The sequence below is a fragment of the Solea senegalensis genome, linkage group LG5, assembly GCF_019176455.1.
Source record: "Solea senegalensis isolate Sse05_10M linkage group LG5, IFAPA_SoseM_1, whole genome shotgun sequence".
NCBI classification, from domain to species: Eukaryota; Metazoa; Chordata; class Actinopteri; order Pleuronectiformes; family Soleidae; genus Solea; species Solea senegalensis.
The window spans coordinates 6,753,938-6,781,507 of record NC_058025.1 but is presented as its reverse complement, the minus strand read 5'-3'; the positions used below and the strand labels follow the sequence as shown (position 1 = coordinate 6,781,507).

Genomic DNA, 27,570 nt, shown 5'->3' with positions numbered 1-27,570 from the left:
TATCCGAATCATCCATAAAACATTTATTGATCCCATTCTAAAATATTTTTAAATTGATGAAGTTACTGCTAAAATATCTTGAAATATGTTTGTTTCTAAAGCCAAAACAGCAATCCTCTTTTAATGAAAGTATTACATAATACATTTCTGTTAGAAAGTTGTGCTCTAAGGAAAATTTTACATATTAAATATTGTGTTTTTTCATCTTTATTTGATGCGATAAATTCAGCTTTTTAAGAATTATTGAACAATTACAATTATTATGAAGTAGTGAATTTATGTATATTTTTAATTGAGCTTCTTTTTTGATATTTGTTTGAGTGTGTTTCTGTGTGTTGCCATACTGCAGTCTATGATTTATTGGTTTTGCTTGAGTTAAGTAAGATTTACGGTTATAAAAACTGTTTTACTGCCCAATTTTAAGAGATGTAGTTGACATTTTGTTCTTTATCTAGTATGTTGAACAGCACTGTTCACTTTAATTTTCCAAATTCAACCATTTTATCCATTTAAAGTGTAACCAGAAGCTAAAACATAAACCCATAATCAATTTAATCTACATATAACACGCATAAAAAAAGAGAATTGCTGACATTTTATTATTATTATTATTGTTATTATGTTATTTTTATTATTATTATTATTATTATTACTACTAATAATAATGGGTTAGATTTTATGATGTAAATCCAACAGATCTCTCTCACCCACACATAAAACAGTTACACACTATAGCCACTAGATGGCACACTACATTGTTTTCACAGTTTAAAAAGGTATCAACTACATTTTGATATCAATTATATTTTTACATATTTTAATTGTAATGATTTAAAAACACTAAAATAAGGACGCTAAGTGTTATTTAAATGCCTGTAAGAATGATCTGATGCTATAAATGTGCTTTTTAGGAATTATTGAACCATTACAATGATTGAAACTGTTGATTGGATTCAATTATTATTTCATCTTCTATCTTAAGATTAAGTAGTCAGGTTTGTTGTGCATTTTTTCTCTTACGTGCTGCCGTGCTGTCACATTAAAAAACGACAACAACAGCGTGCTAAGTTATAGACGTGATTTATTGCTCGTTTCGAGGTGATGTCATTGACACTCGGTTCACACCAGCTTCGTGTCTTCACTTGTCTCAGGCAGGAAGGCGTCTTTTGTTTGGTCCCTCACAGTTTTAAGAAAGATCATGATACCGGAGCCGCCGGTGCCCCTCTCCTCCAGAGCTGTGGGTGCTCTGCTGATAATCCCCCCGTCACAGTCCTGGCTCTGGTTACGGATTTGTCGGGCACGGGCAGCAGGCACCGTGATGAAGCGGCTCACCACGTTGATGTGGTAGTTGCGTAAGGCCAGCAGCTTGGCGACGCAGAGGTGAAAGGCCTGGCTCAGCCTCTCGTTGGCCTGCTGCTGCTGCACAAAACTCCTGAGCGAAGGCGCCAAAGAAATGTCCTCGATCAGCTGTTTGTGAGCAGGTGGCATGTAGTTCCTCATACGGGTTAGAAATGCACCTAAAAACGTCATCAGCACAGTGAGTCACATTGTGATGTCACGCCCTCCAAACTCATAAACACATGTGGACCATGACGAGCGTGAAAAGCAAATGAGTTTCTCCAGTATTGTAATGTAACAAAGTACAAATACTTTAACTGCAGAAGTTGACTTATTATGTTATTCATATATCTAGCAACTTTTACTTTTACTTTTTATTTCCTCTAACTATCTTTGTTACTCATCACTACCAAATAAAATCAGAAGAAGAAGAAGAGTTGTTAATGGTCTGTGTTTATACAGAGCTTTTCTAGTCTTGATGAACTGCTTTACACTATAGTTTTCACCCATTCACCCATTCACACGCTGCAACATGGTGTCTTGCTCAAGGACACATATAGACTAGCAGAGCCAGGAATTTTCCCAACAACCTTCCAGTCGAAAGACAACTCGCCCTACCACTGAGCCACCATGGCTCAAACCTGATTTTACATCACAAAATGACTTTTGATACTCAAGTACAGTAAATGTCATATACTTTAAGACTTTTACTTAAGTAATATTATATTAAAAAAAGGGCCCCCTGGCCCTTTAAGGTACTTTTATACAGGACTGTGTTTCTCCTCTTCTCACTTTTAGGTGTGTCTTTAAAATAGTTAAAATGGCTCGATCACGCCACAGTGAGCATAAAAGCCCTCAGTGAGCTTTATCACCATTAAATTGTGAGTAACTGCACAGCTCACAGAAAAGCTCTTACACTTGATTTAAAATCCCTAAAGACGAGGAAATGAAGTAGAGAAAGGAGGGCAGACACCTGCTGTGAGGCTGCAGTACCACTGATGGCGATAGAGGGAGGCAGAGGGCAGGACTGTACGGCATTAAAATACAACCAAAAATGATGAAAGTGCTGCTCCTCCACATGTCTGCTCAACAAATGGTTTGATACCAGGATTTAATAAGTGATTATTTAGTTTCCATCACCCAGTTAATGTGGATATGGACACACTTTTCCATCCGAGATACGGTTCGTGTCAATAAACACTAAATAAGACTCTACGCTGTACACCCCCCCACCCATATATTGTACATTTCATGGTATTATTTATTATAAACGTCTTTTATGTGTATGTGGAAGAATATTTATACAGGTAGCAAATCAAAAACAGCCGTCGTACCACTTTTCTCTTCATGTTTGATCCCCAGGAGTTCATCAAAGCAGTGCAGCAAACTGCTCTGTGCCGCACTTCCTCCTGAGAACTCCATCGCTTCCGTGCGAACGCCCTCATAGATCAAACCGTTCGGCATACTGGGGTTGTCTTTCCACCTGTGCGTGTGACACAGACACTGACAAACATGCTCCCACGTTCAAACTAATGTGACTGTGCAACATGAGCAAATTCTGTACCCGGACAGGTAGATCCTCATTATGCCGTAGAAGACCGAAGGCTCCACGTACACTGAAGGGAAATCACACTGATCAAAAATACATGTTAATAGGATAAATGTCAGCATATGCAGCTCATTAGCTGAGTGGCTACCTTGCATGAGTTTGAGAGCGTCCGTCATGTCCTGTAGAGAGCGGCCGATGTCGTCCAGAGCTCTGACCACGGCCTCGGAGTCGCCGCACCTGATGCCGTTGATCACTGCAGGAATGTTCTGAAACACAAGTGCAGCTACAGTGAATTTGTCCAAAAGAAATATCACTGTGTAAATCCTCAAAAAAAAAAACACCTTCTACAAGCTAAAGTAGTGTTTCCCAAATACTGGGTCGGGACCCCCAGATGGGTCGTGGGAGGTTTATTGGGTATTGGGTCCCCAAACAAATTTTCGGAATTTTTCCACAGAGCCGGTGTCCAGCAGAAAAGCCGACAGATGACTTTATTGATGTGGTTTATTGAAGCGAGATATTATTACATTTTGCCAATTCATGTTAAAATATGTCTATGTATAATAAACGCTACATAATGGGGAATTTGAACCATTTGGTCTTTGTCATGGAACCAATCCCAATTTCTCAAACTGTCTGTCTTGCGACTACATTGTGTGCACAATTATTTGGCGAGTTGTATTTCTGAGGATTATTTTTATTGTTGAACAAATATAAATACAAAATGTCAATAAACCTCAAGCCTGAATATTTAAAAAAGAAAATTATTTGAAATACTAAAATCTTCCCATTGCACTTATTTTCAATTATTAGAGCAAGAATAACAAATAACTCAACGTTTTCTGTGTTAAAAGTTTTCTGTGCTTAAGTAGTGTTAGTTTACCAAATACTGGGTCGGGACTCTAAGATGGGTCATGGGAGATTTATTTTGGGTCCCCCAAACAGATTTTCTGAAATTTCCCCAAATTTTCTGAATTTGTTAATTCGGGGCGGGGGGCCACTTCGGAGTAACCGATGCTTGACTTTTATTGACACAAATGTAACACTATAAATTGAATTAATTATAGTTGTGTTATTTACAGCAAATCTGTGTCACTCTTGTTTTTCTCAACTTCACAAAAGTGGCCTCGTATTCATTTGCGCTTTCGCATTCAAAGTGTGGTGATACTGAACTTGTATTGAACCAGTTTGACTCAATGACTCATGACATTAAACTGGTGATCTCAACACTATTTAAATACCTAAGCCGCTTTAGTGCGCTTACGCCTCGGGCTGGCTCGGAGGATGAGGCTGCTAAAAATATCAAAGCAAAATGTCAAGTCAGATTTGTATAATAGATTTTGTATAGTCCAATATCACACATAATCTCAAAATTTCCCTCAATAACATATGAATTAAATTTAAAAAAAACAAAACAGAGACAAACCTAGGAGGACTCAGAGGACAGGTAGAGATGATGTACTGTATTCTAGCCAAAGAATATGATGATATAATAGATAAAACTTTACATCTCTGTATTATTTTAATTATGTCTTAACTTAAAGTATAATAAAATGAATGTAAGTCAATACATTTATTTTTTCCATGAGTTTATATTCAAATGAAAACAGCTCTTACAGCTACATCACAATGATATTCATTTATTCTATATTATTAATGTTGATGTAGTTAAATCACGTTAGGCCACACCCTCCCTCGTTACACATCACCTGATAATGTTTTAATCCAATTAGCATTCAAGTTCATACAACTTGGAGTTGGAAAATATGTATAAAAAAATGACAATAATCTGAAAATACTCAGCGTTCATTAATTCCTCACCACCGCACCCTTACCCTCAGTGCAGGAACCGCTGCCAGCTCCACCAGGAGAGTGACCATGAAGAAGCCTCGGACACTGTCTCCACCCGGGAGGCTGAGCAGCAGCTCCAGGTTCCTGTTCAACGTGAATAAAAGCCAAATTTTGCGTAAATCTGAATAATGTAATATAACATGTAAAGGAAATGAAAATACACTTACTCCATGTGGAAAGGCCTGGAGCAAGAAGGAAGGAAAATAGAATATTTATACTGTACAGTGACACTTCATTTGGACACACCCAGAATAAGGTAATGAGCGGCCTCACCCGTCACGTTCCTTCTTCTTCCAGTTAGCCAGAACTCCATCAGCATGAGTGAAGATCGGGGGAAGTCCTAAGCGCTGTGAGATCTCCCAGAACGGAACAGCCAGGTTACGTGGAAGCACCTTTATTATAAAATAGAATGAATTTTCTTTCTTTAAATAACTGTATCTACAGTGGGTTGATTCTGTAGCAGCTCATGAGTGAAGGAAGACAGGAAAAATATATATATTGTCATGGTTACTTTTCTCCTTGTGCCTCGTTAGTGTCCTGTTTTAATTTGGATTTCGTTGTAGTGTGTGTATCTTATTTGGTTTTACTTCCCGTCTTGGTTTCCCTCCTCTTATGTCCTGTCCAGCTCTTTATTTATGACTTTCAGTTGTGTTCCCTTATCCCTGTTTGTTTCATTATCACTGTAGTGACTTAGGTGTTGTTTTTACGTGCACTCGGGTATAAACCCCGACCAGGTTCTTCCTAAGTCTAAGTCTGAAGTGATATGGCAGTTATTTTCTTCCAGTGTCCGCTTGTTTTCCATTTCCAAACAATTTAAACAGAAGAAAACACCTGAGTAAAATGACAGGTGACCTCAGATAACCCAGAATGACCCTGGGCCGGTGTCAGATATAAGAAATATAATACAATATAAGAAATTAAATACAACCCACTAGTGGTTGGGGGGGACTCACAAAAAATGAGACATGGCTCCTAAAATTAGCTCCACCAATTTTCCTCAACATGGGTTTATCTAGTTTATCTAGGGTTAGTTTGACCTTCTGTTAGCAACTTCCTGTGTACTGTAGTTTTTGACAATCTGATTTTTGTATGTTCCCATTATATTTTGAAAAGAATCTACTCACGTCACAAAAAAATGAAGTCACAAAAACAATCATAAAATCTTTCAAGAAATCTCTTATATCTCTTGTAATGGGCAAAACTGTAAATCAAAATCAAAATCCTATCACTCTAAAAACTCATGGAATAGCAGGTTCAGACACTACCATCAGACTAAGTGTAATCTGAAACTGATCCGGATTATGTATCTGTCAACATCTGAACAGATCCGGATGGATTTGTGTCATGTTCAAAGGTTAAACATTTCACGTGCCCTATGATTAAGTGGTTTAAGTCTTGGCGGAGGTCTGTGCTCTCAGGTGATTTATCTGTACTCTAGGTGATGTTGTTTTAATGATTTAACTGCAAAGTGTTAGGTTAAGTCCTAATTATTATTATTTAATTAATGTTTGCACTATATTTGTTCACTCTTTTTGGGAACACACGTCAGCCATAAACTTAAGATGGGTTTTTATTGGAAAACCTACTGTAATGTTTTAACTCATCTAGCTGTTTTTGAGCCTCTTTTTTCCTCAAGTGTGGTCACAATTCTGACCAAAAAATAATATAGTTACATCAACTGTGTCTTTCTCTCCCTCCTGCCAAACGTAGCCCATGGTCATCACCCCGAGGGCCAGGTGGGCCAGTCGTAACTCGCGGTGATTCTGGAGAAAGTGGCTGCTCAGCAGCGGCATCTGGAGAAGGAAAGGACATTGTACACACTCAAACTTTTTTATACCAAGTACCACCTGAGAAAGGAGCCAGATTTATTCCCAAATAAGATAATTTGCTCCTCCTCTTCCTCACATTACTACTATTAGATTAAAATGGAGCAAGAGAGATTTCGTTTTTTTATTTCATTTGTCTATGCACTCCACTCCGGTCACATACCCTGGTATATACATATATATATTCTTCAATGTGCTTTACATGAAACAAACATTTAACAGTACGAATTGAGAGAAATAAAAATAAAAACAATTGAACAAAAACAATGTAGAACTAAAAACAGAAACAAAATGCAGAAAAATAGAAAAGGAGAAAAAAAAAGAAGTTATTTATAAGGTTGCAGCGTAAAATTATGATTTGCTTCAAAATCATTAAAAAGGACATACAGTACAGTGCAAATGAATGATTAACATTTAAAGTGCTTTGAAAGAGCTCGATCATAAGCACAGGAGAAGAGAAGTGTTTTTATCCTGGATTTAAAAATGTTCACCGTTGGGGCTGATTTCAGTTCTGCTGGTAGCTTATTCCAGTTGTGTGCAGCTTCACCATGTCTAGTTTGAACTCTGGGCTCAACTATCTGACCTGAGTCAGTAGATCTCAGCAGAACTTTAAAATCTATTCTATAGCTGACTGGGAGCTAGTGTAAAGTGTCCCCACCAGGTCAAAAGGGCTGGGGTACCCCTGAGTCAGGTACCCAATCCCCATTGCTCCCCGGGCGCTAGCTCCTAATCCTAGGATGGGTCAAATGCAGCGAAATAAATTCCCTAAGGGGATTAATACATTTTTAGATATTTTTTAATAGGTGCAACAGCATCCATGACATTTGAGTTTTTCCAGTTAAATTTATCCAGGAGATCATCAACTGATTCTGCACTCACAGTTGGTGACATAGCTATAGCCTCCATACATTTTGCACTGGTATTCTCATTAATGTTCCTTTTCCTAACAGACACAGAGGTTAACTGAACATTTGGAATAATCTCTAACTCAAAAAACACGCAGAAAAGATCAGAAAGAGCCAAGTCCTTAACCTCCACAGCAGAAATGTCAACACCTTTGGAGAGAACCAGATCCAGAGTGTGGCCTTGACTGAAATTTGTTGGTGCTGCCTCATTAAGAATAGTACATTCATTGAGCCATGTTTCACTGAGAAGTCAAACATCTAGATCATAGTTCATAATGGCGTCATTTACTAACAGTGATTTGTTGACTAGTCATCTGATATTGAGTAGAGCTAACCTTGTGGAGATAATAGGAGACACTGGTATATTTCGAGGTAAATTGGCAGATTTAATTGAACCCTTTTTATTTCTCACCGGTTTAACCATTCTTCTGGCACCTGTCATCACAGGGATTGTGAAGGGTACCTGAACTCTATAGGGCCCTGACTTTTGCTGGGGGAGAACATTATTGGTCTCCTCATGCTGGGTTGTTGGGGCTGGGGTAGACTCCTCATGTTGGGGTAAGGATGATGACGTTAAAGCCTCTCTCTGGGTGTGCTGTCTTTCATGGTCAGTCCTTATCTCAGGCGGTAGCAGTTCTCTGATTGTTGCTTGACAACATCAAGTGCTCCTGTGTGTATGACAAGAGATTTCACTGTTGGGTGCGCAGCAGTGATTTCCAGAATATTCTCTGAGATGTCGGACACCATGTCATTGGTAAAACTAGTACTTTGGTGCTTTTGTTGCTGCAAACGTATTTTATCTCATTCACAACTCCGATCGTCATCCACTATCAGCGTTTGAGGCTCAGTGGTCTGCAGCCTTTTAGTATATGATTTAGCCTCATACCTTTCTCTGGTGCTGGAAGATGACCTTTCTTTTGGTGAGGCAGGGTCTTGTAAAAGCGGAGCAAATCTGTTCTCTAGTAGAATCCCTGTGTCTTGGCTCGGTTTGCGCTTACTTTTTGTTGTAGCCACAGTCCACGGCTGTTTTCTCCTTGGTACTGGGGTTGAAGAGACCCTCCTGTGCAATGGCAGTGCAGGCCACTCAGTTTCATCGCGAGTCTCCGGGTGCTGGGTTCTGCCTGTTAACCGTCTTTCCATATGTGAGGGAATCGATTTATCTTCATGTAATTTATGCTTTGACTTTGCACCAAGAGAGTTCCAGGGAGGACTACTGGTTGATTTACTGCCTTTAGCACCAGGTTCCTGCTTCTTGGTGGTGCTCATTAGCGGTCTGTTAGCCTGATTTGGGTCATCGGTAGAGTGGTTTCATTTCCAGATTGACCATTTACCTCCACGTTGACTTCGAGTCGCTGCATTTTCATCTCCAGTATTGCTATCTTCTGGAGAAGTTTGTGGCAGTCATCTGTGGAAAAGGGAGGCATCTTGCTGCTAATTAGCTTAGCTTAGCTGAGCTCCTTAATCCCAGTCACTATAGTGCAGGCTTGTACTGCTGGTAGGCCACACTCACGAAGTAAAAGAGTTTAAATAATAGTGGTAGCCTTCAGATACTTTCATAAATTAAGCCCCCAGTGATATAGAAGTATCCAGGACCTGCTTTCCATACATTTTGTAGCAAAAGGACAGGATTGCAATGGAAAAAAAAGAAAAAAGAAAAGGAAAGCGAAGAGCGGAGCAGTGCAATCTCTTCAAGAGAGGGAGGAAGATGTGGCTGCTCAATGATGCGTTATATAGAATAGAGGGTCATAAAATAAACACAGGCAAGAAAATACTCATTGTGCCACTGTGTTGTCTCTCCTTACCTTGTTAATGAGGGAGCGCAGCTCGTGAGAGTCCACAAGCTCTGGAACTCGCAGGGCAACATCCATCCATGGCTGATAGTACGGAGGCAGCTCTGTCTTTTCAACACAATGTGAGGGAGGTTGCGGTTTAGTTTTTTTTTTTAGTTTGTGAACTTGCAAAGTGAAAATTTTGAAAAGGCCGCGTGTGTTTAGGTCAATAAAAAATAAAATAAATTAAAAAAACAAGCCCAGACAATGTCAAACTTTAACTTATCTCAGTCAGATGATGCAAATCAATACCAGCAGCCACAAGTCACGGTATTATAGATACTGCACACTGTCCACAACAATTCCCTCAACATTTACATCATCTGTTAACAGAAATACAGCAAATACTGGTGTAAATTTAGCCACTGACTACAATCTAACATGTTTACACACTGATCATTAAGGTGCAAGAAGAAGGAAAAGGAAATTAACCGGAATATTGATACAAATTGAATTTAAATGATTTCAAAGTCAACACACAGTGACATACAATAATACTTCCTAAAAAATAAAATAACATTAAACAAGTATAGACCGGACACTACAGTTTTCTTGGCAGCAATTACCTGTGACGTTTTTTGTTTTGTTTTTTAAGTTAAATTTGAGTTTTACAACCTACCAGAGGCTCAGGGAGGATGAAGCCGAGCTCCTCAGAAACGTGGTAAGAGTCCAGAGAGAAAGGAGCTGTGCTCTGGTGTGTGTCAGCAGCGGCCATAGTGACAGTGACAGAAACCCCTCAGACAGCAGCAAGTCCCCTGACTGTCTGAAAGTATTCAAGAGAAAAACCTATAACCTGACTGGACTCTGCACAGAGTTCACTCCACACGGCTGTTTTCCTCGGCGCTCATGCAACGCTTATCAGTCAATCCTGCTGTGTTCAGTTTTAGGTAAAGTCAGGGGAAATGGAGATAACACAAAAGGAGCATTAAAACACTTCCCATCGTCAATGTAGACGAACATGTTCAGTGAGAAATTATTGGATGAGTAAACAAATCATACACATAGAAGCAGAGTTAAAGAGAAATATCAACAATGAACTTTGCAACTGGTGTCGTTGCTCTGCTGCTCTCCCGTTCTCTGCTCTTCTCTACTGTTCTTTACTTTATTGCACTCTACTGTGTTCTACAATCCTAGACTCTGATGTTCTCTGCTCTACTCTGCTGTTCTTTACTCTACTTTATTCTACTCTACCGTTCTGCTCTGCTCTACTGTTCTCTACTCTACTGTTCTAAGCTCTACTCTACTGTTCTCTACACTTCTAGACTCTAATGTTCTCTGTTCTAAGCAATACAATACAATACTCTAAACTACTCTACTGTTCCCTGCTCTACTGTTCTCTACTCTACTGTTCCCTGCTCTACTCTACTGTTCCCTGCTCTACTGTTCTCTACTGTTCTCCACTCTACTGTTCCAAGCTCTACTCTACTGTTCCCTGCTCTATTCTGCTCTTCTGTTCTCTACTCTACTGGTCTAAGCTCTACTCTACTGTTCCTGCTCTATTCTGCTCTACTGTTCTGTACTCTACTGTTCCCTCCTCTACTCCACTCTACTGTTCTAAGCTCTACTCTACTCTACTGTTCTAAGCTCTTTTCTACTCTGCTCTACTGTTCTAAGCTCTACTCTACTCTACTGTTCTAAGCTCTTTTCTACACTTCTCTACTGTTCTAAGCTCTACTCTACTGTTCCCTGTTCTATTCTGCTCTTCTGTTCTCTACTCTACTGGTCTAAGCTCTACTCTACTGTTCTAAGCTCTACTCTACTGTTCCCTGCTCTATTCTGCTCTACTGTTCTGTACTCTACTGTTCTAAGATCTACTCTACTGTTCCCTCCTCTACTCCACTCTACTGTTCTAAGCTCTACTCTACTGTTCCCTGCTCTACTCTGCTCTACTCTAAGCTCTACTCTACTGTTCCCTGCTCTACTCTGCTCTACTGTTCTAAGCTCTACTCTACTCTACTCTACTGTTCTAAGCTCTTTTCTACTGTTCCCTCCTCTACTCCACTCTACTGTTCTTCTCTGCTCTACAATAGTCTGAACTACTCTACTGTTCTATGCTCTACAATACTCTTCCCTGCTCTTTGAGAACCAAGCCTCTAAACTACTCTACTGTCCTCTACACAACTTTTCTCTTATCTACTCCACTGTGCAATAGCGATAGTCTTTACGCTGCTCTTCTCTTCTTCGTGTTAATTTACTCAAGTCTACTGTTCTCTGCTCTACTCTACACATGACCATTAAATAAAACATTGAAGTAAACAGACTTCATTACAAATTAAATTAAACTGTCACAACTTAACTGTGTCCCTGGCACAGGGAGAATAATTGTCATAATCAGTCACAATATTGATCAAAATATGTGCCTTAACCCTTTTCTATAATTTCATATTTATTTTTACCCAAGAATAAACATTATAAGTTTTGATAAAATTGGACAATGGGAGATAACTGATTGAATTAAACAGTTCTGTCTGAGGTCAACGTACAGTTCCTCCAACATCCACTAGTGGGCTTTAGCTCACAGTTTGGTAATCACTGACCTTTAGTATGTCCACTGTCCAGTGCAGTGACTCACTGACACTGATAGGGTTTCATTTATGCTTCATTCTGTTTCATGGGTTTTAATGTTTAACTGGGGTTTTACGTGCTAGTACATAAACAAATTAGAACTACTTTAAAATTATAAAACAATCAATGTGTTATTATTTAGTACAGTTTTATTAGTTTTTACTTTGACTGATGAGCTGATCAACGGTGAGCTCTTTACACATTATCCAGAATTAAAGTCATGATTAAAGAAATGTTGACTTTCAGCCTCACCTGGTGGAGCAGACTGGACATTGCAGAAGCTAAATAAAACAAATAGACTCTGTGAATCAGAGACGATTTTATCGAGAGCAATTTCTTTAGGGTTCAGACTTTATCCAGTCTCTTATGATTTATTAAATAGCACATACATAAAATAAAGTTCTATCATAAATTCTGTATATATCTTGGAAGTGTGTACAGTTTTCCTAATAATATTGGCCCTTGCTGATTTGGCTGCAAATTGTTCACGTTAAATATTTTTGTAATTTAATTTAATATGTATACAAACATGGACATATTTGAAATTAACTTTAATATCACTACCAGCCCAGTCATGGGTTACTTCTGTATGTTTTTTTATTTTCAGATTCATAAATACACAAATAAATACATGTTCCATGGTGATCTATATGTTGTTTAATTTCAAAATAAACACTCTTTTTCGAAATGAAATGACAAATGTCACTATGGAAATATCACAATGGAATATTGTGATATCATTTTAACCAAACATTGCTTTCTACCAAATATTTTGACCCTTTTTTTTTCAATTGACCGGCTCCCCCACCAACCCTTCTGGTCACTCAGTGGTCATTGGAGTTTGAGACAGGTTTATACCCTTACTCATACTTGATTTGCATGTGTGTGGTTTAATTTCTTATATTTTTGTGTGAAAAATAATACAATTAAGTAGCAATTTCTATATAGTACAATGTATTGTGTTAAAATAAAAAATAGTGTTAAAATAGTGAAAGAGTGGACTCTGGTGTGTCTGCTATTATGTGATTTAATTATGCACTGGATTGTTTTTAATTGTTTGTGTAGTATTTATTTGTATTTAATTTTTATAGTTCTTATCTTCATTGACGTCATTCTGCACAGCACTTTCGTCAACCTCAACTCACTTAACACCACAGCAGTTAAATTAACATAATTACAGAGTGGATTTGCTCCTGATGAACAAACACTATGTCAGTGTTGTTGTAAAGTGTCCTGTGTAGTGGTCCAGGTTTTAAAAAGGCTGCAGTTTGGATTCGTGCCTCTTTAAAGTGGATCAGTGTTTTCTAATGAATGGGTGTCTTTTCTTTTTCTTTTTTTTCCCTCTTCCTGAGCCTATTATTAGCTGCGGAGGCCTTTAACAGTGAGTGGCTGTGGCTGCATGACGGTCAGAGCTGCAGCTCTGCAACAACACACACACACACACACACACACAGGCTGTGACTGTCCAGCAGCTGCTGCTGTTTGTGTCGGATCACAAACGGACTCCGGCTCTTTATTCTCCTGCGGTTCGGTTCCGCGTATTTATTCAAACCTCCTCTGTTATTATTATTATTATTATTATTATTATTATTATTATTATTACTGCCTTGAAGATGAGGTTAAACACGAGCTGCCGTCAGGTGCGAGCTGCATCACATGGAGTGCTGCTGCTTTTCACCTCCTCCATCCACCAAACCGATGCTGCACTTCCTTCTGCTGCGGTAAGACTGAAGCCTCGTCCTGCAGAGAGACACGCAGACACACACGGAGACAGACGGAGACTTTTATTCCGTGTAACGCTGCTGTTACCACGGTCGTTGTCTTTGTCATGACGCGGATAAACAGGCTCCGGAGTCGGTGACGATTTGTTACATAACGAGTAAAAAATGCAGCAGAGTCTCATGACTGTTCACTGACTGCTCGCTCCTTTGTGGCAGGGATAAAAAAAAACAAAAACAAACATCATTTATCGTCATTGTTGAATGATTATCGTGATAGTACAAAGGTTTGCATGCTCATTAAATGCAGGACACACTGTGGACTCGGTTGTGTGCGGGGCTTTTATGGAATATCTATGTCAGAAATGATGAATTATTCGTGGAGTTGCGCAGTGTAGACTCTAAACAGGAATCATCTACATATCAAAGACTGTGCCACCGTTTAATTCGCTGCTTTACCAATGGTAATGTGACAATATATAATTAATTACCAGTGTCTTTATTGAAATTCACCCACAATACAGGAAACAGAGTAGATTTTTTGAAAGCAGGGTTGCTCAAAGTGGGGCTTGCGGGTCAAAGTTGGCCCACCCGAAGTGTTCCTCTTGGCTCACCTGATGTATATTTTGTATGCAAAAAAAAAAGCTGTAATGGTAAAGGACACAAGGGACAGGGCAAGAAGGAGGCTAAGGCTGCAACGAATATTCAATTAATTACTAAATTAATAATCAAGAGTTTTATAGTTAATAGTTACAACAAGAGATTAATTAATAATTATAATAATTATACCAAAATGTCAGCTGCAGCTCTAATGGAGGCAGACGATAGAAAGAAAGAAAGAAAAAGAAGCTATACTGCATGTTTACATACAAATAAAATCAACATCAAATCACTGTTAATGCTGTTCTCTTTTTGTGAGCTAGAAACATTCTTTATTCTTAATTTGCCATTTTTTTAAACAACCGGCATGCTAGAATATTGTGTAATTAATCTGTGAATGAACAAAACCTTCAGAGAGACAGACCTTTAGTGCTAATCAATAAGTGTTTATTCAAGTTGAGCAATTTTGTGTATCGTTTGCAGAAAATATCATCATGTGCAGTATATCTGTCATTGGCTGCTTGGCACATGGGTCGATCTCTGTAGATTATATAGGTCACTCAAAGAAAGATTTTATGAATGGCTGCAAACTGCAAGTGACCCTTATAAAAAGAACATAGTAACCTGTGATGTAATATTTAGAGCACAAAATAAAATGGGGAACTCATTCACAAGCACTCAGGAGGACAAACCTGCCCCAAGGCCACTCACTTTCACTCAGTGTCAATTCTGAATGTGGATCATCACCCAAATCTGATCACTTCTTCCTTAGGCTACAATCTACTACACATCCCCCTGAACATTTAATCCAAATCTGTCTAAATGTGGTCCAAAATATAACATCATTGTTGGAGGCAAAATTTGCTCCTTTACTCTTTTAAGGCAAGTGCTGGCAGAGGAATGGAATTAAATCAAATTAATATATACTTGGAGACAAACACGATGATGGCTTCTACTTGTAGTCTGGAAAGGATGTCGTCACCTCCCACTGCCAAGAGGTGTGACTGTTGGGTTCCCCCCCCCCGGCTTGTAAGTTTGGGATCTTTAAAATGGAGTTTAACGTCCTGTATTTATCTATATGGAACATGGAGAGTTGAGCTGATGTCGGCTATGACAAGCAAGAATCACAGTTCCCTTGGAAACCAGACCTGGTACCTAATTCCCCAGCCACCATTTTCAAGAGACAAAAATGTTCTGTTCACCTTTTTCCCTCCATTTCACTCAAAGCAGGAACATTTGTGCATGGGAAATGTGTAATGATTGAGGCTGTGCATGAGACCTGAAGCTGACCTTTTAAGTTGAAGGTTGTGTGGATGTTGGTATGGGAACAGTTAACAGGGAAAGGTATTTCAGGCTTGCAGAGGGATTAGAGAAATCGCTGGATAGGATTGAATCACCGTCGGAGCCTAAGCAACAATTTAAACAGTTTATTTTGAAGCCGGGGGTGTGATTTTTCTTTTCCTCCACTTGAATTAAAGTGTTAAAATGTCAGTATCTGTGCAGTCCTGGTCCCCTATTCAGTTGCTTGTCACTTTAAATTTTTTCCAAGGACAGCGAACTTGTGAATGGGCACCAGGATGTCACGAGACATCCATTGAGAGCTCTGCAGCCAGAAAACGCTGCCTGTGCAGATGGTGATGAGTCTGATGTCCTTATTGATTCATGTTCCTGTGCTGTACAGGACAGGACAATAGTCTAGGATTTCCGGTGCTGATGCAGCTTCCTGCGCGTCTTTTGTGTTCCGACAGGTCTCAGCTGACAGATTCTGATATGGACTATGAGAGGCCAAACGTTGAAACTATCAAGTGTGTGGTGGTGGGAGACAATGCAGTTGGAAAGACCCGCCTCATCTGTGCCCGGGCCTGCAATGCTACACTGACTCAGTACCAGCTACTCGCCACACATGTGCCCACAGTCTGGGCAATCGACCAGTACAGAGTTTGCCAGGAGGTGAGTATGCACACACACACACACACACACACACACACACACGACGACATGAAGATTTACAAATGTGAAGACATCATTTAAATCTTAATATCTTTTCCACAATCGGTGCCTGCCATCACCTGCCTTTGAACCGGAGTTGTCCAGTGTCTACATTAGCATGAATGTGTAATTGCATGTCAGGTGTTAGAACGTTCCAGAGATGTCGTGGATGACGTCAGCGTGTCGCTTCGACTCTGGGACACTTTTGGAGACCATCACAAGGACCGGCGCTTTGCATATGGCAGGTGAGATGTTCTAAAATGAAATGTGCTAAGTCTGTCTGCTGTGATTTGTTTGTAGAGTGGGTTGGGATGTTAGTTAGTTTGAAGATGGGGGAGGGGTTTGATTCCCAGACACTCAAACAAACTGACCGTGGCGGCCTTTCCATTCCAACATTCCGGATTTCACACAAAAACATAACTTATTATGTGTGATATGGTCGTGATTAAATAATCCCCAGGAGCAAAATCTTGAAAGAAGTGGTCATCATTATCCAACTGCCATAGGATGAGCAAGATGAAAACAATAATGCTAGTCGTACATAACAATTATTGATTATACCAAAACTGTACTTTTACCTTCTGAACCTGATATGATATGAAGTACACAAGCAGAATCCATCGCCTGTGTATTCCCATCGCTCCATCTTCTATGCTCATTTTGAGTGCGTTTTATGGCAGTGGTTCAACTCTGACCTCTCTGGGAATCGTTGGTGATCTGGTTAAAAGCTCTACCTTTGCTTGTCCTTGACCATTTTGTCATTATGAGACAGCTACAGACAGAACAGCTATCTGTGATCTTCACTTTGAGAGATGAGATACGTGACATATTGCCTGGTATAGCGTTTTGCGTGGCTTCCTGCCAAAATTGTGTTGTTTTGTTTCCAAGTGTTGCATGATGGGATTGCGTGACATCGTCATGGTCATGTCTCGGAGAGTTTGTCCTGTGTCCTTCCTTCAGATCCGACGTGGTGGTCCTGTGCTTCTCAATTGCCAATCCCAACTCTCTGTACCACGTGAAGACCATGTGGTATCCTGAGATCAAGCACTTCTGCCCTCGTGCTCCTGTCATCTTGGTTGGCTGTCAGCTTGACCTACGCTATGCTGACCTGGAAGCAGTGAACAGGGCCCGGAGGCCTTTAGCGAGGTAGCGGGGTGTCTGTTTGAAAGCAAAAGTGTTTGAAATCACTTCTTTTTTTGTCCTTGAATTGGTATCATTTCTTCTTTTTCAGACCCATCAAATCAAATGAGATCCTTCCCCCAGAGAGAGGCCGGGAAGTGGCCAAAGAGTTGGGAGTGCCATATTACGAAACAAGTGTTGTTGCACAATTTGGAGTCAAGGACGTCTTTGATAACGCAATCCGAGCTGCACTTATCTCACGCCGCCACCTGCAGTTTTGGAAATCTCACCTCAGAAATGTGCAGCGCCCTCTCCTTCAGGCTCCCTTCCTGCCCCCGAAACCTCCCCCACCTATAATCACTGTGCCTCCTCCACCAAGCACCACAGAGGAGCATCCAGTCGGCCTCCTGGAGGACCCACACTGTGCTGATGTCATCCTGGTTTTGCAGGAACGACAGAAAATCTTTGCACACAAGATATACTTGGCAACATCCTCTTCAAAGTTCTATGACCTCTTCATTATGGATACTCACAATGAAGAGAATGAAAGGCCTTCTCGTGGTCCTCTTTCTGGCCGAGAGCTGCTGATGCGTGCTGCTAGCTTTGATGTTTGCGAGAACAGTGATGATGGAGACAGGGCCAACCTGAGGGCCTGCACCAGTGACGGGACCTTGAAAGACTCTCAAGGGCGTCGAGGAGGCAGATTGCTCTCCTCATGGAGCAGAGCCTTTGTCAGCATCCAGGAGGAGCTGGTAGATGATCCCCTGACCTACAGCCCCAGACTCATGACTGTAGTTCACATGGACCAGTCCATGCAGCTCGGTCCTTTTCGAGCCGTCCTCCGCTACCTGTACACAGGTCAGCTGGATGAGAACGAGAAGGAGTTGATGCACATTGCGCACATTGCTGAGCTGCTGGAGGTCTTTGACCTGCGCATGATGGTGGCAAATATACTGAACAATGAAGCCTTCATGAACCAGGAAATCACCAAAGCCTTCCATGTACGGCGCACAAACCGAGTCAAAGAGTGCTTGGCTAAAGGCACCTTCTCTGGTGAGTGGAAACCTTTTAGTACATGTGTGTTCTTTTGTCCAGCCTGAAATAAAGTGGATTCAGAATGAACTTATGCTGTCTTTCCATCATGGTACAGTTTGGTTTGGTACGGTTTGGAATGGTAAAACCCTGGGTCAGGCTTGCATTTCAACTGAGAACAATACCTTCCTTTACTTGGCAGGCGATGCCCACATCAGCAAATATGTAGCGTTAACGTTACACAACAAGCAACAATGACGATGCTGTAGGTGGAGCCAGTCTTGCTCCAACCTGACCGTACTGTACCATTTTAGTCTAGTACCTCAAGGGAAGGGTGCCAAAGAATAGAACGGCTGAGGCCATTTGTTTTGGTGCTATTCCTAATGGAAACGCAGAAAAATTTGTACCGTTCCATACCAAACCAAACAGGTGTAGTCTTCTTGTTGGAAAATGGACCCCCGTTGTGAAGCCTCAAGATTGGCAGTTTGCCATGTCTTTTGTTGACGCCACCTGCAACCAAATGACAACACAATTTACAAAATCTAAATCGTATCCTATTTAAGAAGAGATGAAACTGATACCACTAAGTCAGGAAACTGAATACTGATGTTTTAACTCATGTGAGAGGAAAGGTTATTTGCCATAGACGTAAGTTAAACAGTGTTGTTTTTGTAATCGGTGGAGTCGCCCCCTGGTGTCTAACTTCCATACTGCTTCTGAGGCTTTGTTTTTTGGAAAGTCCCCTTTTTTATGTCCAGATAATAGTCTCACCTCTGTGTTGCAGATGTCGTGTTCAAGCTCGACGACGGGACGATCATGGCTCACAAGCCTTTGCTCATCTCCAGCTGTGACTGGATGGCGGCCATGTTTGGTGGGCCTTTTGTGGAGAGCTGCACTAAAGAGGTGAGTCACCTTCCACTGCTGAGGCAACGCTGAGTAAACTCTGTGTTGTTTTGTTTTGTTTTGTTTTCCGGTTTCTGGTTTAACATAATTTAATTGATCCACACGGCCTTGTTCCGTAGCTGAACGCTCACAGTTGTATGACCCTGTTATTTATGCTGTCAGAACCCTCTTTTAAAAGAGATTGTTTCTAATCTAATTCTTGATTAAATAAATGTAATAATGATGGTTGCATTGATGATGATGATGATGATGATAATCATAACAAAGCTTATTTTTTCATATATGTATTCAAGGCTAGTGGAGCTAAACACAATCCAAGTAATGCACCAGTGCAAACTGTAATTCAGATTAGATTATGTGTTGTAATGCAATCACATTTGCTGCTGTGATCCAAGTATATGGTGGTTCTATGAGTTCATTCAATTTGTCTTTCCGTCTTAATGCTATGGAAATATACAACATGCAGTACAAAAAATATGACTGAATTAGTTTCAAATGTATTTAAAGAATTAAGTGTAAGCTTTTAGCCACTTGATTATGTGTCTTTACTTTGTCCATTGTTCAGTGTTTACTGAACAACTAAGAACATAACTGTAGCGTACAAACACTGAAGCACAAGAGAGTAGGTTTTTTTTCTCATTTTGCTGATGTATAAAAACATCAAACTCATGACTGCCAAATGTTTTTTTCCCTTCTTTTATTTTTAAAGGTGTTGTTTCCTAACACCACTCGCAGCTGTATGAGGGCCGTGCTGGAATATCTCTACACAGGGAGGTTTTGCTCCCGGTCTGACTTGGACGCGATGGAGCTCATTGTTCTTGCCAATCGTCTTTGTCTCCCCCACCTGGTTGCACTTACAGGTAACAGTTTTTACCGTCATTACGCCGTTAACCACTGGGTTGGATCACACACAGCTGTTGGGAGTGTGTTTCTGAGTTAATGCACAGGGATTTCCTTTCATGTCTGTTTCAGAACTCTACACGGTGACAGTTCTGACGGAGGCGGCGATGATGGGAGCGGACATTGACGGCGACGTGCTCGTGTACTTGGACATGGCCCAGGTTAGTGTGACTGTCTGCAGTTAAATCGCTTACATAATGCTTTGGCTGAATGTAAAGGGCATTTTTGGTCTGGAGGCTGAAGTGATCTTTAAACGTAGTAGGCAGAGCCGAGTAAAGTCAGTTATTTGAAAAAAATAAATAAATACATTGGAATAATTAGCTTTGGGGTAGTAGATATTTGGGACACAGGAGTCTGACTTTAACACACTTCTAGACTCAGACTACCTCGTCAGTGATCGGGTTTCTTTTAAAATGTATCACTGTAATTACATCCACTGCTGTGTAGCAAATATTGGTTTTTAGTTCACCGAGATGAGAAGCAAGTGGGCTACAATTTAAACTGGGTCAGTGTATGGGAGATTTTTGGCGACCAATGAATACAATAATGCAAATATTTTCCGTAATCTGAATCAATATGTAGTGAATGACTTTAATAAAGTTAAGTTAATTTGTTAATGTTTGGTTTACCTATTCAAAATCATATCAGATGACACAGAATACTTGTAGCAATCAATTGCTAAATTAATTGGCAACAACAAACGTATTTTAATAATTAATAAATCAGTGTTATTTGAACAATAAAAAACAAGATCTCTGATCTTTCATCTCCTGCTAATGTGACATTGTTCTGGTTTCTTTGCTCCATTTTATAAAAAATAATATTATTAATAAAACAGAAGAATTTTGGACAAAAAATATTAAATAATTAAACATAATTGTTAGTTGCAGTGCTAATCCGTTTATATGTAATGGGTCTATTTAAAAAGTTTGGAAAACAAACAATCAGGCAAATATCACCACAGTCTACATGTTTAATTTTAGACTTGTCTATTGTGGTTCAGCTGAAGATGATACCTGACACTGATACCTTCAAATGAACGGCAACACCCAACAAAAACACTCGCAAGTACAATGTTGATAAATCGTGACTGTGTATGTTGACAGTTCCATGGTGCTCAGCAACTCACCGGCTGGTGTCTCCACCACATCTGCACCAACTACAACAGTGTCTGTCGCAAGTTTCCCCGAGACATGAAGGCCAAGTCTGCAGGTAATACACATTAAAAATCTGGCAGCGCCTGTAATGTCCTCTCATTAACACCAAACAACAAGCTGATACACTGCAAAGCCACAAACAAACACATGTTACCTGGCTCTAAAGACAGATGGCCAACCCTGACCCAACCACTTTGGGGAAATTGTCAATTATAGCATTTTCCTGAAACTGTCTTTTTTTTATTTTTGCTACAGAAAACCAAGAATACTTTGAGAAACATCGCTGGCCTCCTGTGTGGTATCTGAAAGAGGATGACCACTACCAAAGAGCCCGCAAAGAGCGCGACAAGGAGGACTACCTGTACCAGAGACGACAGTGTAAACGCAAATGGCTCTTCTGGAACATTCCCTCCTCCCCCAACTCAAACTCCTCCTCCTCTGTCATCTGACCAAGTGCAGTTCACTCTGGTGAACGTCAGCGTGGACGCGACTTGTAAAAGGTACAAATAAGAAGACGAGAGCACTGCTGACTAGACGCGGCCCAGATATTCAGGCACACATTTTCTCCTCCCCCACTCTTCCTCTCGCGTTTGTTTGCGTCTGCAGTCAAACAGCACCCCTCCGGTTTTTGCTGAGTCAGCTCAATCTGGCGAAATAATCCAGTACGGCTTTGTTCCTTGTATTTTTAGCTCGGTGTATATGAAACTCAAACCTCAGTGATATGGACCTCGCTGACAAAACGGCACAGCGTGACCTGTGCAAATATCAACTCACATCGATTGTCACGTGTTCCACCGTGTGAGTTTGAAGTTGTGAAAATAGCTCTCTGCTGGCACAGAACTTTCCAACTTGGGTCATAAAATATCATCAATTAACCTGAACTGACAACCAAGTGCTGCTTATCAGCTGCAACAAACCAGCAATTCAACACAGATCTAAAGTCTCAGAGATTTAACACTTTGCCCTTAAGTGTTTGTACAATCTACAAAACCATGTGTACAGTATGATCTCATGAACAGAGTGTAACGAAGGAATCGCCTGCCGAGAGTCGATGATTGAAGACGTTCATGTCAACGATGATTGTGTTTGCAGAACTGAGAAAAATCTTCACTTTTTTCGTGCACATGTTTTTGAATGTTTGTGTTCTGCCTGCACGGCTCAGACTGGTTTGGGCCTAGATGTGCTTGGTGTTTATGTGTATATATGTGTTCCTGTGATTTGCTGTCACAAAAAGGGCTTTAGTTTACACGAATGCATTCAAGGGATCCCAAAACAAAGGAAATATCAGTTCTTCTGTTCCAGATTACTTTTATTCCCCATATGTTGCTTGATTAGCTTCATTGGCTCAGATCTTACAGTACCTTGTTCAGACTCTAAGAAAATGTTACTATTGTTTTCTTTCTTCTTTTTCGTTTCCAGATTTTGTCCAGACTGGTTTTCAATGTCTGGACAGTAAAAAAAGGAAAAAAAGATCAGATTTAATTGAAATCGTGCACTCTCCTAACCACCTGCTGCTAATGCATTCAAGGAACCTTGTAAATTGTAATAGTTCAACACACATTCTGTCCACTAAAATGTTGCTGCTGCCACCTTGTGAAAATAGGTCCCAACTATTGATAAAACATTCTTCAATTATGTAGTGAACTTTTTACTATATATTATATGATTGTCAGTGAATTGTCTGTTGACTTCGTCCTGCTTCAAACTATTATTTTATTGGCCTTTAAAAGTTCCACTATTGATGGACCTTAAATTTTTACTCACCAATTTTATTTTATTTTTTTTATTTATCCTTTATTTAGCCAGGAAGGTCCCATTGAGATACAAGATATCTTCTTCCAGGGAGTCAAGAAAGCAGCATAGATAGTACAAATAGTTACAGAGACCAGACAATTTCAGATATAAAACTGAACTAAGGAGAGTATAAAAGATGGATATAATAAAGTGCAGACATATACAGGCCATACCAACAAGTCCTTAATCCAAACCCCTGAAAAAATGTATGTAAAACAACACGTTTCTCTCACGAAGGTCCATAAAATGCCTTAGAATGTGGAATCTGCTTTGATCACTTGCTATTAGACAGTCTAGCTACATTGAATAGCCTCATGAGCTGGATTATTGTCGTCCTGTAACATTACTTGTAACAAATCCCTGAAGCAACCGCCACATTTCAGGAGCTGAAGTGACCACATTCCTCTGACCCCATCTGTCTGTGTCGGTGTGATTTGAGCTTTAGTGATTTATCTAGAGTTGATTTGAAGTTTGGTAAGGCCTGAACATGCGGGAAGCTTCCTCGTGCCTGAGTGGAGTCGTACATAATTCTTTTACACATCTTTCTCCGGCACTTTCTCCAGAGACTGCACACAAAAACTCTAACCTCCAGTAGCAGCACAGGACAGCATGGTTTCATCACATGCTACGTGTATAGGACATGAAGAGAAACGGCACAAGAATAATGTGTTTAGAATGTTCAAAAAGTATAATAATTGTAAAGCATTTTGACACGAAATCACTTTAATTGATTTGTTTTGCACATTTCATATGATACTGTATGTATGATGCTGTGTGTTTCCCAAACTTTCTGTACGGGGACCCACTTCTTAAAGATGGCAAACTATTGTAGGGCTGCAATGATTATTCAATTACTAAATTATTTTAGCTTGAGTTCGTTTTTTTTTTAATTTTTCAGCTTCTTAAATTAGAATATTTTTTTGAGAGTGTCATCATTTCCAGGTTTGATAAACACAGATCAACGTTTTTCAACATCTTCTGACACTTTATGGCAGACCAAACAAGTATGAACATAATCATTAATTGCAGCCCTAAACTACTGTAACCCAAATTATGATAAAACGTCATATCTCAAAACACCTTAATGGAATTTTTATTTGGTAAACATATAATTTCCTAGACATGTTTGGTAAATTAACTTCAACTTCATTTTATGCATGTTATTTAAACGTTTGGGGTTTTGGGAGAATTCAGCAAATTCACCAAAAAAAAAGATCCCCTGCGACCCATCTGTGGGTCCCCACCCAGTGTTTGGGCATGACTGACTGCAGCATTGTTTGCACTTGTAAGATGGTGCTCAGGAGATGGAGTAGTATTGTAAATTGTGACTTGCACAGTTTCCTCATATTTTGCACTGCAGGCAGTGAGCAGTTTAATCCAGTATTACTGAGTAATACATAGAATACACTAAACATAGACTTGACTTTGTCTGAATGGCATTTAGTTTCTGTGCAGCTAAAACCTGTTGTTTAAAAAACATCTATTATTCACCGTAGTGTACATTCATTATAGGATTGTGGTGCAAAGTGAGAGTAGACACATTTGTATAAATGACATTATAGTGACCACACATTTACACCATTGTTATCAAAAGAGTAGATTCCAGTTGCAGCATTGCAGTTTTTGCAGCATAAAAGATTCAGCATTTTTCCATACTACACATACATTAAGATGGAGCCAAACAGACCTTACAGTGTTTGAGTGGTACAGATTAATGAAGTGACAAAAGCCAACCTGACTAGATTGCATGAACTGGGTTTATTTAAGTGTTTGCCATAGACTTGGTGCTCCAAGCAGTAGCTTAATTGTACATTAATTTAGCGTATAGCTCATTAAACGTAGCAAATGTAATTTTTAATTGTCTAAATCTTACGTTGTCAGACGTTAGGCAGGTGGATGAGCCTCACGGAGCATGGGGCACACTTTTGGAGCTTAATAATACTTGATTTACTAGAATTACTCGTTGAAATATCCACGTTTGACACAGATTTAGGTTTATTCTAAGCTGGTATGATTTTCCATGGTGGTGGTAAAGTTCACATTTCATTCCCCACTTCTGAATTTCTGCACTGATTTTCTGTGTCGACGTCACCTCATGCCTTAATTTACAGTGTAGTGTAATGGCATTGAATGTAAAGTAGTGATACCCATCATTACCAGTGTGTTAAATATGTACAACAGCGACCTTTTAGCAGTTTAATTCGCTTACTGCAAAACCCAATTCGGAACACTGTGGCTGCCACAGTTTCCCCAAACATAGACTGCAATTATGCCCAGTGTTTTGCATAAATGTTAGTGAGCGATGTGATGTGCGTCTGCTCTGAGCAGCAGCAGCAACAGTGGTGGAGGATTCTCACATACTGAGAAGAGACAATAACAGACTGTAAAATATCACATTTGTTTCATAGCCATCAAAATAATTGATTGAAGTATACGCTCCATATACTGTAGCAAAGAAATCATAATGTTTGTGGACAAAATTAGACATTTGAGAAACACTGATCACTGACATTTTATACACCAAACAATAATCAACAGATTAATACAAAATCATTCCTAATGTTTTGAGAGAATGAATTAAATAACCTTGGCTGCAGTTGCTTCATCTGTATTTGAAACCATCTCCACTGCAGACCCTTGTTTTTCTTCTCCTCTGGTTGAGACGTCTTTTTAGAGGCTTTGTTTTTTTTATTTTAATAACATTTCTGACCTACAGCTGCAGCTCACTGTGTTTAAATAACTGCTAGCAACACATATGTAAATATACCTGCTGTACCACTTTATTTTAACTATAATACTTTCTTCTCTCTCTTTTTTTGACATAATAGCCTCATATACGTGTATTTGTAAATGTAGATTATCCATAATATGGATGTAAAGCAGTTGATCAGTGTGTAAAATGAGACTTTAGTGTGAACACTGCGTAGAATCTTAAGTCGTAGAGTAGAGACGAAACACACACGGATCGTGTAGGCTGATCTAAAAAAAAACTGAGCCCGTTGTCAGACCTGTGAGATTCTCTGGAGATTCTCTCCCTGTCAGCTCCCGTCGTCTAATCTCCAGGTAAATTCCAAGTGAGCTCATTTGAGAACACAGCAGGAGAATCGCCAGAGAAAACCCACACGCACACACACGCACACACACACACACACACACACACACACACACAGGGCGAACATGCAGAAAGGCCCTTGTTCTGACCGGGTCGCGAACCTGGGGCTTCTTGTGTTTAAATTGTCCTATTTTAAGAAAAATATTCTGCCAATGTGGTGAACAAATATTGCTTGGCTAAAATATTTAAAATTAGCTTGTAAATTCTGCCACTTTTAGACTGTAATGTTCCCAAATCCTCAGGATGACTCTCCTGCTGTCTCACTCAGACAACTGGAGAGAAAGTGCAGACTGAAGTCACGTATTTTCAAAACACGGAGAAGAAAGCAGGCATTTTGATTTGTTTCTATCATTTTTAAAGCTGCTTTATGCTAATGAGCCTGATGAGTCCGATGCAGTGTGGTCACTGGACGTTATATTTTAAACTCAGACGTGTAAATATGAAAGGTGGGATGATTTACAACAGATACGAGCTACTGCATAGTTTATTAAATATATAATGTTTTTTGTACTATGCATTCTGAAAATATCCAACTTGCACTGCTTTGAAGCACCAGGTTCTATTCAATTTTGCAATTTCATCATTTAGGCACATGATATCAGGTTAAAAAGGAAGAAAAGAAAACACAGATTAGATTATAAATTAGACAGATTATAACCCTGGGGCTCTTTTCCATTATGTTTGGGTGCTAATATCACCGCTGCAGAAAAAGCACAAACCAAAGGGAGCTTTAGCAGCACCAGGAATAATATTCTATATGCTGCACAATCACTTCTGCATAGTTTAAGAGGCCTTGTTCTGATATACAGTAGTTTAAAAACCAAGTAAGAAAAGTAACAGATTAGAAATTTAAATAAAAAAAAAACAAAAAAAAACAACTTTAATGTTTCTCAGTGTTCAAAGCCCAGATGACGTTTTTTCCATAGTCGTCTGGTATTTTGTTCTTAAGAGCTGTTTTTATTGTTTAGGAGCTGTAAATACAATTCTGTAGCATGTGTTCTTGGAAGTGTGTAAATAATATTTACTAAATAAAAATGGAACAATGTGTGCAGCTTTGTTTTTGTTTGTTTTTTTTGGTCTACAGCAGAGGTGTCAAACTGGTGGCCCGCAGTCCACATTCAGTCTCCTAATCGATTATATGTGGCCCAACACTTAATATTAAGTTAAAATAAAAAGATTTAAACTTCTTTTAAAACTCAATGTGTGTAGCTGAGGCACGGCTGCCAACAAGGTGACAGAATATAGACAGAATATAAAACTACACATGTTTGCTAGCAGTGTTTTGATAACAGTAATAATTATCATATGTATGACATTCAACACTGAATTAAATCACTTATTAATAAGCTTGTTTGGTGTTTAAAATAATAAACAAAAAAATAAATA

The 27,570-nt window shown here is 39.6% G+C and overlaps 2 protein-coding genes across 4 annotated transcripts; one reads left to right on the top strand and one right to left on the bottom strand.

Moving 5' to 3' along the window:
• Positions 1–1,064: 1,064 nt before the first annotated feature.
• ido1 (indoleamine 2,3-dioxygenase 1) lies at positions 1,065–10,082 on the bottom strand. 3 transcript variants are annotated; one of them, XM_044025532.1, is made up of 10 exons: positions 9,915–10,082; positions 9,269–9,364; positions 6,409–6,528; positions 5,009–5,127; positions 4,903–4,917; positions 4,720–4,819; positions 3,036–3,153; positions 2,903–2,954; positions 2,673–2,821; positions 1,065–1,517 (listed from the first exon to the last, which is right to left on the bottom strand). In XM_044025532.1, exons 1-10 carry the CDS (start codon positions 10,008–10,010, stop codon positions 1,120–1,122), a joined length of 1,263 nt encoding a protein of 420 aa, XP_043881467.1. In that variant the 5' UTR covers positions 10,011–10,082; the 3' UTR covers positions 1,065–1,119. The 3 variants fall into 3 exon arrangements, with proteins under 3 accessions (XP_043881467.1, XP_043881469.1, XP_043881468.1); XM_044025534.1 differs by having other exon boundaries at positions 9,269–9,360; positions 9,915–9,954; XM_044025533.1 differs by lacking the exon at positions 9,269–9,364.
• A 3,230-nt stretch (positions 10,083–13,312) lies between these two features.
• Positions 13,313–23,206, top strand: LOC122770153 (rho-related BTB domain-containing protein 2-like). The gene is made up of 10 exons (XM_044027162.1): positions 13,313–13,581; positions 15,927–16,128; positions 16,309–16,412; positions 17,128–17,313; positions 17,399–18,339; positions 19,103–19,221; positions 19,931–20,081; positions 20,194–20,282; positions 21,228–21,333; positions 21,534–23,206. Exons 1-10 carry the CDS (start codon positions 13,517–13,519, stop codon positions 21,725–21,727), a joined length of 2,157 nt encoding a protein of 718 aa, XP_043883097.1. The 5' UTR covers positions 13,313–13,516; the 3' UTR covers positions 21,728–23,206.
• Positions 23,207–27,570: the final 4,364 nt, after the last annotated feature.